The sequence below is a fragment of the Batrachochytrium dendrobatidis genome (assembly GCF_000203795.2).
Source record: "Batrachochytrium dendrobatidis JAM81 unplaced genomic scaffold BATDEscaffold_5, whole genome shotgun sequence".
NCBI lineage: Eukaryota > Fungi > Chytridiomycota > Chytridiomycetes > Rhizophydiales > Batrachochytrium > Batrachochytrium dendrobatidis.
In genome coordinates, this window is record NW_006281103.1 from 844,854 (window position 1) to 861,080 (window position 16,227).

Sequence of the window (16,227 nt, forward strand, 5' to 3'; positions counted from 1 at the left end):
GTGCAATCACCAAGTTTAAACCCAGATTCAAATCCAGATCCAATCCTGATGTTCTCAATTTTTGTAAAACCCCATATTTGTTGTGCTCTAATCTCATACTTGCGCTTTAATTCAAGATTGCACGTATCAGAACTGCAGCTGTTGTTTTCATGTCAGCCACCACGGAGAAAGGCCAGTAAACTAGAGTTGAGACACAATGCTGTCGAGGAGATGCGTGTAAATCACCATTCCGCGAGAACAGGCTATTTATTATGCACTAGCTCGTATTTAATTTTCCATTTACATGGATACGACTGTAAGTCGATGCCTGGTATATTTCAGCCCATAAACAAGTATAGATTCACCATACTAGTAAATCTAAATACAATAAAGTCATTCTAGCTGATGATCAAACGGTTGCATGTCCAGAATTGTAAACAGGTTCTAATGTTTTGAATTGCAATAACCAGGGATTAAAGCAATATTTTACCGTAAACTTCAACCTAGTTATTAAAGGTTGGAATATCTATGGATTAACTCAAAGCTTGGACTGTTTTTGTAGATGCTACAGTATTTTTTGTAAAAGGAGACTTTAGCATCGCTTTATATAGGAAAAGCCTTTTGCGAGAGTAATCGTGATGATTAGGATCATCTGTTATTGGCTCTACATGAAATGTCTTGGCTAGTCGAGTCCAAAAGTGTCGATCAGCAGATCGTCGTTTTTTAAATGCGATCCAGATCTCAGTGGACCGAGTGCTCAAATCAGTCAGAGTTTTTATCAGCGGGTCAAAGGCAGCCTCGAGATATACACAGTCAGCAACTAGAATCAGATCAAATGGAAAAGCTGCTTTGATATGCTGAGAAAGAGGATCTCCCCTACATAAATCGGATACAAGCACATTAGATCTATACACAGCTATGGCAGAAGAATGAAATTTTGAAAAACAGGAAGCTCACCAGCGACATGTTTCGATGGAGATGGTTTTCAGTTCCTGTTCAGTAAGATTAAGTTTTGCATTAAAACTAATCAATGGGACAAACTCTTCAAGATCAGTAATGGTGATGGATACTGGAGCAGTTGGGGCAAGCTCGCTCGAGCGCAACACACTTTGCTCATTTGGAAGAACGGCCACAGTTAGACTGACCAGTCCAGTGCCAGCACCCAGTTCAATAATACGAGAATAAGGAAATGTTCCTAATAGTCGACGGTGCGAGATATAGTTTGAAAGAATGGTAGCAGCAGGCCAAGTTCTTCCACCACAACCACCAGCAGTGTCCTCATGGATTGTAATGGATCTAGAAGGTGCATGCGAAATTAGATGGGTGTGAAGAGTGCCGATACGAGGTTCGATTGAAGCAGGTGCCAAGTCATATTGCACACTGCAGTCTGAATGATCTGAAATGGATAGCTCAGAGGAATCCGAGTCTCGATGGAAAATGTTGGTTAGAATCGACATTCAATTAGACAAGTAGAGCGAGTTGATCCAATCAAGACAGACGATTCAGGAAATCAAACCGAGATAATTAAATGACTCGAATGAATGGTCAATCCAAGCCTAACACGGAAATCAAGCAAATAAAAGCAAGGCCCGGGAATGCCATGAATGCCATGAATGGATATCGCATAGCTTTTGGTATAAATCAGAATGCTGTCAAACAGTTGGTTTGACTATTTAGCACTGCATCGTGCTCTTGGCTTGACTCGGAACAATCCAAAAACAGGTATAGTCACGTGTTTAGGTCTATAAACACTGCGCTGGTTTCAGCTCGCTCTTTTCCAAACTCTGCAACTGTCTACAATGCAAATCTTCGTTAAAACTCTTACTGGCAAAACCATTACTCTCGAGGTCGAGTCGTCAGACACTATTGACAATGTCAAGGCCAAGATTCAAGACAAGGAAGGAATCCCACCTGACCAGCAGCGTCTGATTTTTGCTGGAAAGCAGCTTGAGGATGGTCGCACTCTTTCTGGTGAGTTTAGTGGTGCCAGCTGTCTATTTTGCTTCATTTGTTTCTCTACTATAGCATTCCTTTTCATTGGTTGTCTCTGCAACCTAGTACTAGCCTTTTGCACTCTTAGTGCTGGCTTGTTTTTGCTTTAATTTGATTACTACCTCACATTGATAAAATATAACTTGATGCTATTCTTGACTACTCTGCCTTTTAGTCTTTAATGTATTGAGCATGGCTGTAGTTGTTTGAGCTGTGAGCTGTCTTTCTCTTGCCTTTTGTTTTCATCCGCCTTGATGGCGTAATGATTTGACTTTCCGCCATGCGCGTACCCTGGCTTATGCTTTTATTCACGTGATGTGATTTTTACCTGCAAGCTTGGTTTACTCTTGAAGTTCTATTTATACTAGCATTTGCTAATACGAGTTTATTGTTTTAATCAGACTACAATATCCAGAAGGAATCTACTCTTCATCTTGTTCTCCGTCTTCGTGGAGGTATGCAAATCTTTGTCAAAACCCTTACTGGTAAGACCATTACTCTCGAGGTCGAGTCATCAGACACTATTGACAATGTCAAGGCCAAAATTCAAGACAAGGAGGGAATCCCACCTGACCAGCAGCGTCTGATTTTTGCTGGAAAGCAACTTGAGGATGGTCGCACTCTTTCTGACTACAATATCCAGAAGGAATCCACCCTTCATCTTGTTCTCCGTCTTCGTGGAGGTATGCAGATTTTCGTCAAAACCCTTACTGGTAAGACCATTACTCTCGAGGTCGAGTCGTCAGACACTATTGACAATGTCAAGGCCAAAATTCAAGACAAGGAAGGAATCCCACCTGACCAGCAACGTCTGATTTTTGCTGGAAAGCAACTTGAGGATGGTCGCACTCTTTCTGACTACAATATCCAGAAGGAATCCACCCTTCATCTTGTTCTCCGTCTTCGTGGAGGTATGCAGATTTTCGTCAAAACCCTTACTGGTAAGACCATTACTCTCGAGGTCGAGTCATCAGACACTATTGACAATGTCAAGGCCAAGATTCAAGACAAGGAAGGAATCCCACCTGACCAGCAGCGTCTGATTTTTGCTGGAAAGCAACTTGAGGATGGTCGCACTCTTTCTGACTACAATATCCAGAAGGAATCCACTCTCCATCTTGTTCTCCGTCTTCGTGGAGGACTTTGATTATCATTTTTCAACGTTCAATAAATATGTCGCCAAAATATACTATTTTACATCCAGCCGATTGGACAAGTGGTTTTAAGCTATAATAATTGATGTTTACATCACTCTGCAGTGATTTGTTTGGATAACAATGGTTGAGCATTATACTTGTCCACTGGAAATTGGCATTTTCAACTTTGAATAAACACAGCGTTCATATCATATACAGCCACTCTTTAAACCTCCTTTCTGGTATATCCATAGATTGAACAATCACCAAATTTGAAACCAGATATTGGGTTCTAGATAAAATGCTGAAGCCTCGCGTCAGAACAAGACCAGTACCAGATTATCAAGCAGTGTTGGACCAAATGAGTGACATTTTATATCGACTCGAAAGGAGCAGCAAACTGGTCGTGCCAACAAGTCAGATTGTTGCTGTGGTATAGGAAACACGAGCAATAGATGATCCTGACATTCCAATCAACAGACAATCTACTGATATTTTTAAACATGACCAAACCCGAAAGTGGTTGAATGGAGTTTATGCAAGTACCATCTCAAATACATGAACACACAATTTTTTATTTCATCACCCTTCTCATTCCCACTGTCGATAGCTGTGAGGGTTGGTATTGAGCGATAATCGAGAGCTGATTTCAAAGCAGTTTTTATGGCTGAATAGTTTGAATACCTGAAAATAATACTGGATTGCTCGTCACAGCAGCGGTATTTGAATTATTTCGTTTTAGCAGTTTTCTGTCAAGACAGCAAGTCAATCATTCTTTCACATGTTGCGAGGCATTCGACAAAGACCACTGGTATCAGCATTCGCTGGAGCAGCTGTAGCAGCTTTAGTGGCAGGAACAGCCTACAAAACACTCGACACTTTTACTTCTGATGATGAACAGGACAAGGAAACTCAGGCACTCATCCAGCAGTCGCGCAGTTATGCAGAAGCCTTTCATGAAACCATTCTAGCCAGGGGTATTAGTGGTGGTAGCTTGGATGGCAGCAGTCCACGGATTCCTCCTCATGTGTTTGATAAGGAAAAAATTACCCCGGCATCATGGCAGCTACCGTCTCGAGCCCAGCTGCTTGCTATGCTGCAAGGAAAGAGCTTTACTAATCCATCCGACTCTGTGAATACCGTGACAGAATCTGACAATCTTGCCCAGACTATAGATGCCAGCAACCTCAAACAGGACACTATAGATCTACTGCATGGACTGACTCAAAGCAGTGAGAGAGATGATCAAGTATTTGATGTGCTGATTGTAGGAGGTGGAGCTACTGGTGTAGGATGTGCCTTGGATGCTTGCACTCGCGGCCTGCGCACAGCCCTTGTTGAACGAGACGACTTTGCTTCAGGTGAGTTTCACTTCAAAGTATACGCAGTATGATTGCCAACTGATTGGCTCGATTCATGTGCATTTAGGAACAAGTTCACGCAGCACAAAACTAGTGCATGGTGGAGTGCGGTATCTGGAAAAGGCGTTTATGGAAATGGATTATGAGCAATACAAACTAGTTGTAGAAGCACTGCATGAACGAGGAATATTCCTAAAGATTGCTCCATATCTGGCTTACCAGCTGCCTATTATGCTGCCCATATCACAGTTGAGTGTAAATCTGTGGTAATTTACTGGGGACGCGTTTCGCTTACTTTCACATGCTTGACATTTCTTAGATGGTGGAAGATTCCGTACTATTGGGTTGGTGCAAAGGCATACGACATTCTCGCTGGAAGTGAAGGACTTGCTCATTCTTACTTTTTGACCAGATCTCGTGCTTTGGAAGCATTTCCTATGCTGAAAAAGGACAGGCTCAAGGGTGCCATTGTCTACTACGACGGCGCTCACAATGATTCGCGCATGAACGTCGCTATTTCTCTGACTGCAATTGCACATGGAGCTGTTGTGGCTAACCATGTTGAAGTCGTTGGAATCTTGAAAAAAGCCCGTGTGACAAATGTCGGCAAGCATGGATTGGGCGACGAGGAAATCTATGGTGCTGTAGTAAAAGACACTCTCAGTGGAGAGTCGTGGACTATCCGTACAAAGGTGTGTCTAATTTATAATTTACGGTTTACAAAAGGATCAAAGTCAATTCCTTTGTTTTGAATCCTCAACTGAATCGTGTATGGCTACTTTATTCCTTGAATACTTGTTCATCTAGGGAATCATCAATGCTACTGGTCCATTTACTGATGAAATGAGGAAACTAGATGGTGGAGTCAATACTGAAAAGATTGTTGCTCCAAGTGCGGGTGTTCATATTATTTTGCCAAATTACTACAGTCCACGAAACATGGGTCTATTGGATCCAAGCACTAGCGATGGCCGGGTGATCTTTTTTTTGCCGTGGCAAGGTAGCACTATTGCTGGAACAACTGGTGAGAATATTATGCTTATCTATATTTGCTTGGGCTTTAAATTCTTTTGAATAGTGCTTTGTTAAACTGTTTTTATACATTAGACTCTCCTACAAAAGTTACATCTGATCCTACTCCATCAGATGATGATATAAACTGGATTCTCAAGGAAATTGGAAACTATCTCTCTCCTGGTAAGATTGCCTATTTCAGTTACTCTAGATTTGGCGGTTTTCTGCCAACTGTTTCATTTGATTCTATAATGAATAGTGCTAACTCGTGGATTTTTAGAAATCAAGGTCAGACGAGGCGATGTGCTTGCTGCCTGGTCGGGCATTAGACCACTAGTACGAGATCCTAATTCCAAAAAAACTGCTGCTTTGGTTCGTAGTCATATGATTAATGTATCCCAGTCAGGACTATTGACAATTGCTGGTGGAAAATGGACTACATATCGTGCTATGGCTCAAGAGACTATTGACAAGGCGATTGAAATCTTTGGTATTTACTGACAATATGCTTGAATTTTCCCTCTTGAACTTTATTGCAGTTGGCAATTGAGAATTTACATGAAATGTTTGATTACTAAATCCATGCCAATTTACAGATCTCAAACCGACCGGTCCGTGTATTACCGAGCATCTACAACTCATTGGCAGCAACGGGTGGTCCAAAAAAATGTTTATCAAACTAATTCAGCATTTTGGACTTGAAACAGAGGTTGCACAACATCTTTCTGATAGTTACGGCGATCGTGCATGGGCTGTTGCTTCTTTAGCTGCTCAAACTGGCACACGATGGCCATTGTTTGGACTCCGATTAGCTCCTGGATATCCTTATATTGAAGCAGAAGTTTTATATGCATGTCAGCGCGAGTATGCGTGCACATTGGTGGTAAGTTCTCTGCACTCACTTGGTTTAGTTTAGCCAGTCATACTGTATGCACTTGTTTGAATGTCAGCTTTATCTTGTTAACAAGATAAACATCATACGACCATTTAGGATGTCATTGCTAGACGTACACGACTTAGCTTTTTGAATGCTCAGGCTACACTCGCAGCACTTCCTCGAATTGCTGAAATCATGCAAGCAGAATTGGGTTGGGATACTGATCGTCGCAATAAAGAAATTGCCAATGCGACACATTTTCTTACAAGCATGGGTCTTACAATCAAAGACAAAAACATGTTTCCAGCAGATGGTAGCAAACCCCTCATTTCAAGTTTATCGCAAGATCAGGCCCGCTTTTTTGCTCGTACACATTTTCTACCAAGCGAACTTGCTGCCTACCGCCAAGTCTTCAACACTCTTGACGTAGATAAAGACGGCAGCATTTCACAAAGTGATTTTGGCACAGCTATGGCCAAGCTTGGTGAACACATGAGTAAAGAAGACTTGCTTGCAGCAATTGAGGAAGTTGACTTGAATCACAGTGGATCGGTTGAATTTGAAGAATTTTTGGAGGTGCTGGCTGCTGTCAAGGATATACGGAGTCGGTCTAGATTTGCCAAGATTGTTGCTCGTGTTCAAGAGCGTGAACAATTTCCAACTGATCGAAGTGGTGGTGGTGTTTAATTTGCCGCCGTATTCATATAAAATGAGCCACTAATAAGAGTGTCGGTGTATAATAAACAGCCAATCTCATGAATAATGGATTGAAACTAATGTAAAGATTCATTCAATTGCTTTACGAAAATAGGCTTAGCCAGTTGGCTTAGCCAGTTGGTTTTGTTGGGGTTCAAATGCCAATGCCGTCCTCTAAATTTGATATGAAACGATACCAATCATGTCATGTGGCTGGCCAACTATTATGCATTTTGATACCCCTATTTCATGTTTTATTACATGAATGTAGCCAGTTCAATGATTTTAATGACTTTAACCAGTTGATCATTTATTCTATATGCACTTGCAATCCATAGTTGGGTTTTGGTCAGTGTTTGTGGTTGCTGTTCTACCTGCACTTCCGTGGGTCTATTCTGCAGTCGAAATCAAACACTCGAAAGAAATGATATATGGTCGCTACCTCCCAACTCAACAAACAATTTGGAACACTATTTGGAACAGATGTCAAGAAAAAGGCTGCGATAATTCAAGGTTCTATGTAGAGGATGGAATGGCACTGAATTCTTTCGAAGCCTTTTTTATGGGTGCCTATGACAGTTGGGATGATCGAGACCTGCTTGCCAAAATTCTGTGGGCCTACTATTTGTCGTTTGGCGAGACAGTGATATGCATGCATCACTGGACTGAAGAGGATTGCCAAAAGGAGCCCAGATGCGTGTCTAGACCACGCCTGCCTTGCCCTGCATTTGAACGCAGCGAGCATGGCGAAAAAGAGCTTTTTGCTCGCTCGATTCAGTCTGCCGCGGGTCGCAAATGTACTCCAGGACAATGCCAGCTATGGACCTATGGGTTTCCATCAGTGATTCAAGTCAAAGACGGCAACAAATCATTGGAGCTCATCTTTAACACCCAACATACTAGCGACTGCACCAACCCCATCCGTTTTAATACTATTGCTCAGTTTATTAGGGCAAACGAAAAGTCTTCAGATCGTTATATTCAAGCACTGGGCAATTTACAAAACACCGATCAATGCACTTCAAGCTTGCATACAAGCGTATAATTAGTCTTGTCAAGTCGGTGCAAAACCAATATGAATTCTACCCAAATTATTGTATTGGGAATCGAATTTCTATACTACAGCTGTATTCCCATAATTTTGGTGTAAATTATCAGATTGGCGGTTTATTATGTACTTTAACATCCTTATTCAATCTTGCGTGAATACGGTTGTAAATAAATTACAAATCACCCGTGTATAACTTTATGACTGTTTTATTTTCAGATATGTGGCAGTTATAATCAAGTTGTCAACAAGTTGTCAACAAAGTAGGCCGACAACCCGGATTTATAGTGTGTTTATTCTACATTAGACGCACAGTCGACGGTATTGAAACCACGACCATATACTTGATCCCAATTAAACATGGTGGATTGGTTTTCCGCTCCAAATGCATCAATCATGTTTTGCATCTCATCCAGATCAAAACTGATAGGCTGAGCGCTTTCAAATGTCTTGCATTTTGCTCCTTGTCCATAGATATGCTTTTGATCTTGTGTGATGAATGTGCCAATGGTGCGAAAAGTTAAAGAAATGCGCTCCAAAACTGAATCAAGTGTATCAGTGGTGTTGGAATGTAAAGCACTATTCGATTTATCTTGAGCTATTCCATGTAACCAGAGAGCATTAGTTTTTAATCCCATTATAAATAAAGAGTTGTTTGGTAGATTGAACCGTTGGGTCTTTCTTGATGGTTTCGTCAATAATGGCGACTGAGTAGGCAATTCAGAGTGCTGCGTCCAGATAAACAGCCGTATTTAGTTTGAGCATACAATGTTAGATATTTAAAGGTCGACAATGTGAAGCAAAAATATCGCGCTTAGACAACTATGCTTACAAAAGTAGAATGTCGAGTATCACGTTTGGAACGCAATACCATGGTACGCTCAGCACCTAATGATAGATTTACAATACTTGTACCAGCAACCACATCCAATGTTTTGTCAGAGTGTTCAGAAATGTAGTCCTTTCCATCACGATATAGTTGAATCAAAACATGGTTCAGTTCATGTCCCAAGAGATGGCTAATGTGACGACGAATAAGATCCACAACGGGAGTACATGGATAAAACTTTGGATGCGTGTCTGCAGGATGTCTGTAAATGGGGATCGAGTTGTTTGTGGCTGGATCGCATATTCCCTGGACGCAGACTAAACGAGGAACAGCACCTCCACGATGAAACATCTCTTGCCAAGCGACTTCGTGCTTAAGAGCGTAAAATAGACCAGTGTGTGTTTCAGTGGTAGTCGATGTAGTATTCATATTGAGTAGAGATGGAGGCATGACATTATGGACAAGGCGCGAATCGCCAGCTCCGTAGATATGCGCAAGATCCTTTCCAATTATACTTTCCAGATGACAGACATGTCCATACCACGTAGATATGGTATGCATAGCTTTCATATGTTTGTGCATGTTGTTGTGGCCGACACATTCATAAGGCACAATCACATCTAAACCCAGAAAAAAGGCATCAGCGGCAGTTGCTAAAATAGAGGTATAGGAAAGAAGACCACATAAAATCACAGTGCGAATATTGTTGGATGCAAGGATTGAAGCCAGACTTGTTCCGGAAAATGCAGATGGACTATGCTTGTTAATAACTAAATCAGAAGGACAAACAAGAGCTTGTATGTCTGAATGTAGCTGGTAGCCCCAAGAGTCGGCAACACAACAGTCAGAAGGGATTGGCCGAGTCAAAGAGGAATCGTTCATTGGTGCTAGAGCATATTTAGATTCAGACGGACGAGCAATTGGTGTGATACTGACCGAGGTAGAATTGGTAGGCAGAGAGAGAGATTTGACCCAAATCACACTAGGAACATCTGAAGTGGTGGCAGAGTATGTATTGGACAATAATAAAGGATTGTAGCGAAAATTAGAGAGTAGATTGGAGATGGATCTTTCTTGTTCACCGACAGATTGAACATGCTTAGAAGCCAGGTGGCCTCCAGGAGTAAGGTAATCGTTCTGCAAATCCATACAAATCACGGCGACCATCGATGAAAACGAAATCATTTTGGATTGCAAGAAACTTTGTTCAATTTCAAACCATGAACAATCGTGTCGATGCAACCACGTCTTTTGTGCAACAGTCCATAGCTGGGTCACTTCCTGCTGAACTGCTGCAATGGATTGTCCAGTTGATGCTTACTCTTCCTCCTGTTCGCTTACGACCGACTCGTTCGATTACTGTGCTTGCACTTGTATGCAGACATTGGAATAAAAGTCTAAGACCTCTCCTATGGACTTCTCTATCCTTACATCCATCATTCCTGTCTAAACCATCGTTTGTCAAATGGTTATCCAATATTACCAATACCACTAGTTCTTGGCTACTTCGATCCACTCGTCATTTTTATGTGCATCATCCGCCCGACTCTCCTCAAGGACACTCAGATCTACTACAACTGCTTACTGCCATACGCAACAGTCGTCCAGGCAATGATGCACCACTTCTGTCTCTTCGCTTGTCTGGCATTAGGTTTCCCAATAACGAGCTGGACGTGATTGCACCATCCGCAAGTCCTTCGCTCCTACATTTGTCACTCTCCAACTGCATTTTGGATGCTCAATCACTACATACGAATGTCATAGCTCGTCTTACTCTTGGTAGCAGTAGTTCACTGTCTACTCTTTGTCTAGACAATGTTGACTCCGTGGATGATTCTATACTGTTGGAAATTATCCATAACTGTCACTCTATCAAATCATTAAGCATTGCAGAATGTCAGTCTGTGACAGATCTGAGTGTCAAGACTGCCATTGAACTGTGGCCTTGCTTGACTTGGCTGAACATTTCGGGTACAAGTATCACGTTGACCTCCATGCGCTGTTTAGCAGAAAGGGAATCATCAAGAGTAGCGGATTGGGATGCAAATAAAGCGTCCACGCCAAGTGGCAATTGCCAATTTAGCCACCTCACCCATCTAGCTATTGCTAATTGCTCATTTCCAAAAGCAGTAACAAGGCTGTTAGCACAATACTTGTCTTCGTTGACTTTTCTACAATCATTGGATGTATCACATACTTCTTCAGGATGGCCTGCACTTGCAAGTGCCATGATCCCTGATACACATGCACGTCCTTTACTCGTGTCGGAACAAATGCTACAGCAATATACATCACAACTATCTAATTTACGGTCATTATCTTCAGAAGATCATACACTTGATAATGGTCATAACCTATTTGGATTGATGAACGGCAATGAACAGGATCAAACATCAATTCAGTCAGAACTACAATCTGATGCAAATCAAGCGCAAAGTCTCAAGGATTCATCCTTTTATCGTCATCTGCCAACGCGGTTTACTATGTTGAAGCAATTAAGAATTGGATGGCATGGACTTTTATTGGAGCAAGATTGCAGACTCATGTTCTCCCGTATGCACGCACTAACACATTTATGGATTGCAGATATAGTGTCGCTTTCACCTCGGGCTTTACAAAATATTCTAGTGCGGTGTCCGTTGCTCACCCATTTACATTTGCCTAGTCTGCCAAGAAACCAATCACCATCAGCAATTTTACTGCATCCATCCGACTTGATAGCATTGATACCATCAAAAGCAACGCAACTAGAATGGGTGTCGATGGTAGGACATTGTGTAACGGCAGACGTATTACGATCCATTGGATTAGGATGTCGTCGATTAGTTGGAATAGATATTTCAATGACTCGGTCGTATCTTCAGCTTCCAAGAGTTGGTAGTGGTGGAATGGGTAGCAGCACGGAGCATCTCACCACGGCAATCATTGGAGAGTTTGTGGAGATGGTGGTAGGACTGCAGGTAATGAGATGCGCAGGATTGGGACTGAGTGCCAAGGATATGCGATTGTTGTCGCAACGCTACCCACATGTGTCTTTTGAAGACTGCCTGGCATCCACTCCTGTAGACTGGATAGAAATGAATTAAAATTGATCTAATGGCTGTTTGGATGAGGAATCGGTTGAACATGGGTTACTGCAGGGTCAAGGTCATGCACTTGCGAATAGACATGAGGAATAGACTCGAGTGTAGACAGAGTCCATGTATCTGTAGGAGACACGATGTCTCCCAAACAGTTATCAGTCAGACTAGTATGTTGTGATGAACCAGTCGATAAATTATCAGCTGCCATATGTGTGGATCTATCGTGAAGATCATACACTGAGGATATTACTGCTGTACAATTCTTCAATAGCCATGACCACATGGCTGTATTTCACGACAGGTTTGCAGCCGTATTCACGTAAAATAAAACACTATTTTACTTTGAAATAGACGATGGAATATAAGCTGCAATTCAATTATTTTTATTTGTAATATCATCCAATCATATTTGCTATTATCCAGACAGCTATCATATACATTGAGACTGTCCATATAGATGCTCTAGATGTGTGCATGGCTTGAGATGTGTTTGCACCCACAATAGGAATCCACGAGGCAAGAGATGACTCTGACAATGTCATTGTGGATTGTAAAGTAGATGTGGTTGTTGATGGCATATAATCTGTGGTGGATGTTGACGTGTATGTTGTGGATGAATTGGAATTTGTGGTATCAATGGCCTGAAGCATAATCATGGCCGAGTTGAGCAGTTGTACAGTCTGGTACTGATCATTAAGTGTATATGGCGATATGGGCACTCCTATAAAGTTCACAGCAATCAGCCCACGTTCCATGTTATTTTTATAATTGCATTTTGTAAGATTCCACTTTAAAACCAGAGTTGTCATTTTGGCTTACCTGACCATATTTGACTACAGTTCCATGAGGCTCCGCATGTTTTGACCATTTCTGATAATGATATTTCGAGTCTTGTCTGAATCAGTTTACGAATTTTCGCATCCTCGACTGTTTGATACGTATCTGTAAGTCCTCCGACAAGAATCCCTTTGAACCATGCCTGCTGCACACACTTTGCTCCTAGCTCGCATAGTGGTTCAATCAGCACGGCATTCGAGGTTGAAAACGTTTCTAGCGTGGCATTTAACAGCGTCCGTAGCTGATCAATATAGGGTTCCAAGGCGGTGTATTGGTACATGTATCCAAGTGCACTAAGAAGTAATCCTGATGGGGCACTCCATTGCTCTCGTGAATAGAGTTTGCACGCTAACTTGACGCTAGTGGGTTTGGATAAAGGTGACGGATCTGATACCACATGGCTTGTGCTTGCATTGATGGTGGATGCATGCGCTAGTGATTCGTAAACGGAAAATTCGGTTGTAATCAGTCCAGAATCTGCCATCCAGTTGTAGGTCTTGTCAGCCCACTTTTTGTATGTGACGTTTCCTGTGATGCCGTAAAGACGTGCCGAGAGAGCCATGAATCCAGCGTTAGTGATGGTAGATTTGATCTGTTGTGATAATGGGACAGTTGTGTCTGTGGGAATTCCACCTGAACAAAGTGTTTCGTCCCATGCAGATTGAAGCTGCATCCACGTTCGTTGAGTTAGGTTACCGAATGTGAGTGCTGCTGGATTAATCTGTGCCAATGATCCAAACACCTCTGTTCCCTTGGCAACTATTAAATGGTTATATTTCAAATACAAATGATATTCACACAATGGTATTGGTAAATAAATAATTGAATCAAGCATTCAATGTCACATTGCTCCACAATTTTGTAGAGCTGAATAGACTATACCTGCTAATCCCCAAAGAACCAATTTGTCGTTGGTTTTCCCGTGCATTTGGATCTCCAGATGTGCTAGATTACCGCCGAGAAAATCACCGAGACCTTGAAAGCTTGCAATATTAAGCGATTTTCTTAATATATCTAATACAGGGATATCGTTTGCAGTCCCGAGGTATCCAATGATAGACTACAGTCATTATAATTTGTGTTATGGTCGATATATTTTAAAAATGGTTGAATATGTGATATACATCTAAATTACTAGCTACGGCTGTACATGTAGCTCTGAGCTTTCAAAGCATAATACATACATGCCATGTTAATGCTGATTCTCCCCATAAAGAGAATTCTGGAATGCCAAAAGCACCAAATGAATTGGGCGGATTGTCCAGTAAAAGATTATGTACAGCTGCAGCCTGCGTCAATCGGAGTGTATCTATTTCAGCCATATTAAATAAATTGCATGTCAGACGTCTATGATGAGATATGCATTGGAAATAGGACTTACCAGCACTGTTTATATCCAGAGTTGAATTGGTGGCTTGAGCGTACTTGCATGTAGCTACAGCTATACTCAAGATGAAAGTAATAGTGTTGGCAAGATACGATGCACGATTGCCCATCATGCATACTACTGGTTTGAAATACATTGAATTGGAATCTCGAGTTTATATGTAGAATGAATTTGGCCGTTTAAATCAAGGCTAAATGAACCTGGATGGCTTAAACACAAAAGGTTTCAATACAAGTTTGAAGGTTTGGATAAAGCCAGTATATCTGTTCACTAGATGTTCGAGTGTGGTTTATCCAGTATAAAACGTGTAATTATAGGTATTGAAAGCAGATGTGGATATTGTTTGGACCCCATATAGGTAGACCAGCTACTATTATAATATCAAGCATGGCCAATCGAAAGCATATCTGATAATTCGGAGTTTACGGCCAACGACAAAAGGTATGAAAACGGAGAGATAAATTAAAAATTGTCAACAACCATACGCGTATGTCATGCGTTTGAAATACATAAACTTCATTAACCACACTTTGTGTCGGGTTGGGTTGTTACTTTTGCGACTCTTACCACCGAATCCAGCATCGTTTTGGAGCTTGAAAAGAGTGTTTGAAAGTCGCAGGTGTAAATTGTGACTGCAAGTTTGCTGCTCCTTTCGAGTCGATATAAAATACCACTCATTTGGTCCAACACTGCTTGATAATCTGGTACTGGTCTTGTTCTGACACGAGACCAGCATTTTATCTAAAGCCTGTACCCTGACTCGAAACAATCGTGCAGTTTTACAAACCAAAATTTCATGTTTTTAAACAGTTGAATCAGCAGCCTAAATGATGCCATCAGAATATATACTAGGCATTTTGAAATCGACATTTTATCTTCATTGTCGATGGCTGTGAAACATGAAAACGGCTGCTTGAATTGCAAAACGATCATTTTAAACATGAGAATGATTCTAGGTCAATTTAAACAAGTGAAGAATTGGCACACCATAGTGGCAATTTTCAAACAGCTCAAACATCAAATGGCACTCAAAGGCATTTACAAGATATAATTTGACAGCAAATCAGGGCATTCTGGCAGTGATGAATTAGATAATTTGCTGGTTGGGTTTGCAGAAAAAACAGCCAAAGCTGGATGATGCAAGCAAATACTCAGCCAACATATAACAAAGGGATACATGATTGCGGTATAGGGATTGCCAGCTTTAATGAGGGCCACATGTGCTGCTCAGCTCATTGCTGATGCTAAAAGCATACATTGCTTAAGGTTTGAGGCATATTTGCTACCACTTCAATGTCTTGCTTGATCTTGACAGGTTTGAACCAAACCCGTATTTACGTAGAACGAGTCGTCTATATCTTGCAGTAATTGCCTTTATTTTGCTGTGAAATAAACAATGGTTAAATGTTTACTGCGCTTTCCTACTACAGATTGACACTCCCAATTCAAAATCACAATGTCCATCGTAAGGATAGCCATAGCTTGATTCCATGGCTTTGAACTGAAATTATTCTCGGTCTCCCTTTTTCATCTTTTGGCATAGCCATACATTGTGTAATCGTCAAGTTTGAAACTAGATTCATCCATTGTAATCTAGATACTAGGCTCGATTATTCTCAATACAACTCTAAACTCCACTTTATAACCTAACATCACAGATACGCCTGTGATTTAGTTTAAGAAAACAGAGATCGCATGTCTGGAATACAGCTGTTGTTTTCATATCGATCGTCCAATGTTGTAATAATCAGTTTAGTGAAAGGGAGAGTTGAAAATCCAGCAAGTGTGAGATGTGGTAAAACTGACATGAACGTTTGTTCGGCCTATACAAGATAAGCGCAAAGACCAGTAAACTAAGAGTTTAGAGCACACTGCTGTTCAGTAGATGTGGCGAGAATCCTCATTTCATGAGACTGGCTGTTTATTACACCCTTACTTAGCATTTCATTTACATGAATACAGCTGTAAATATTCTTATGGCTAATCGC

At 41.3% G+C, this 16,227-nt stretch overlaps 7 protein-coding genes across 7 annotated transcripts; 4 read left to right on the forward strand and 3 right to left on the reverse strand.

Annotated features, from left to right (window-relative positions):
* Positions 1-512: 512 nt before the first annotated feature.
* On the reverse strand, positions 513-1,436 carry BATDEDRAFT_24524 (uncharacterized protein; the record flags this gene model as incomplete). Its single annotated transcript, XM_006678412.1, has 2 exons — positions 513-855; positions 937-1,436. The coding sequence occupies 2 exons, from the start codon at positions 1,434-1,436 to the stop codon at positions 513-515; spliced, it is 843 nt and encodes a 280-aa protein (XP_006678475.1).
* Positions 1,437-1,768: 332 nt separating this feature from the next.
* Positions 1,769-3,320, forward strand: BATDEDRAFT_34982 (polyubiquitin). The gene is made up of 2 exons (XM_006678517.1): positions 1,769-1,950; positions 2,373-3,320. Exons 1-2 carry the CDS (start codon positions 1,779-1,781, stop codon positions 3,116-3,118), a joined length of 918 nt encoding a protein of 305 aa, XP_006678580.1. The 5' UTR covers positions 1,769-1,778; the 3' UTR covers positions 3,119-3,320.
* An 880-nt stretch (positions 3,321-4,200) lies between these two features.
* On the forward strand, positions 4,201-7,046 carry BATDEDRAFT_11033 (glycerol-3-phosphate dehydrogenase; the record flags this gene model as incomplete). Its single annotated transcript, XM_006678271.1, has 8 exons — positions 4,201-4,468; positions 4,536-4,716; positions 4,788-5,160; positions 5,276-5,492; positions 5,576-5,665; positions 5,763-5,972; positions 6,079-6,365; positions 6,474-7,046. 8 exons carry the CDS (start codon positions 4,201-4,203, stop codon positions 7,044-7,046), a joined length of 2,199 nt encoding a protein of 732 aa, XP_006678334.1.
* Positions 7,047-7,374: 328 nt separating this feature from the next.
* Positions 7,375-8,100, forward strand: BATDEDRAFT_24527 (uncharacterized protein; the record flags this gene model as incomplete). Its single annotated transcript, XM_006678413.1, has 1 exon — positions 7,375-8,100. One exon carries the CDS (start codon positions 7,375-7,377, stop codon positions 8,098-8,100), a length of 726 nt encoding a protein of 241 aa, XP_006678476.1.
* Positions 8,101-8,396: 296 nt separating this feature from the next.
* Positions 8,397-9,814, reverse strand: BATDEDRAFT_24528 (uncharacterized protein; the record flags this gene model as incomplete). Its single annotated transcript, XM_006678414.1, has 2 exons — positions 8,397-8,831; positions 8,936-9,814. The coding sequence occupies 2 exons, from the start codon at positions 9,812-9,814 to the stop codon at positions 8,397-8,399; spliced, it is 1,314 nt and encodes a 437-aa protein (XP_006678477.1).
* Positions 9,815-10,152: 338 nt separating this feature from the next.
* Positions 10,153-12,018, forward strand: BATDEDRAFT_88388 (uncharacterized protein; the record flags this gene model as incomplete). Its single annotated transcript, XM_006678598.1, has 1 exon — positions 10,153-12,018. One exon carries the CDS (start codon positions 10,153-10,155, stop codon positions 12,016-12,018), a length of 1,866 nt encoding a protein of 621 aa, XP_006678661.1.
* A 392-nt stretch (positions 12,019-12,410) lies between these two features.
* Positions 12,411-14,351, reverse strand: BATDEDRAFT_88222 (uncharacterized protein; the record flags this gene model as incomplete). Its single annotated transcript, XM_006678700.1, has 5 exons — positions 12,411-12,736; positions 12,835-13,611; positions 13,735-13,912; positions 14,037-14,161; positions 14,234-14,351. 5 exons carry the CDS (start codon positions 14,349-14,351, stop codon positions 12,411-12,413), a joined length of 1,524 nt encoding a protein of 507 aa, XP_006678763.1.
* Between the last annotated feature and the right edge of the window lie 1,876 nt (positions 14,352-16,227).

Excerpts from the sequence above, each read along its gene's own strand:
- BATDEDRAFT_34982 (XM_006678517.1), top strand. The coding sequence starts at position 1,779 with ATGCAAATCTTCGTTAAAACTCTTACTGGCAAAACCATTACTCTCGAG. Across the intron at positions 1,951-2,372 it reads GGATGGTCGCACTCTTTCTG|ACTACAATATCCAGAAGGAA; the intron begins GTGAGTTTAGTG and ends TGTTTTAATCAG.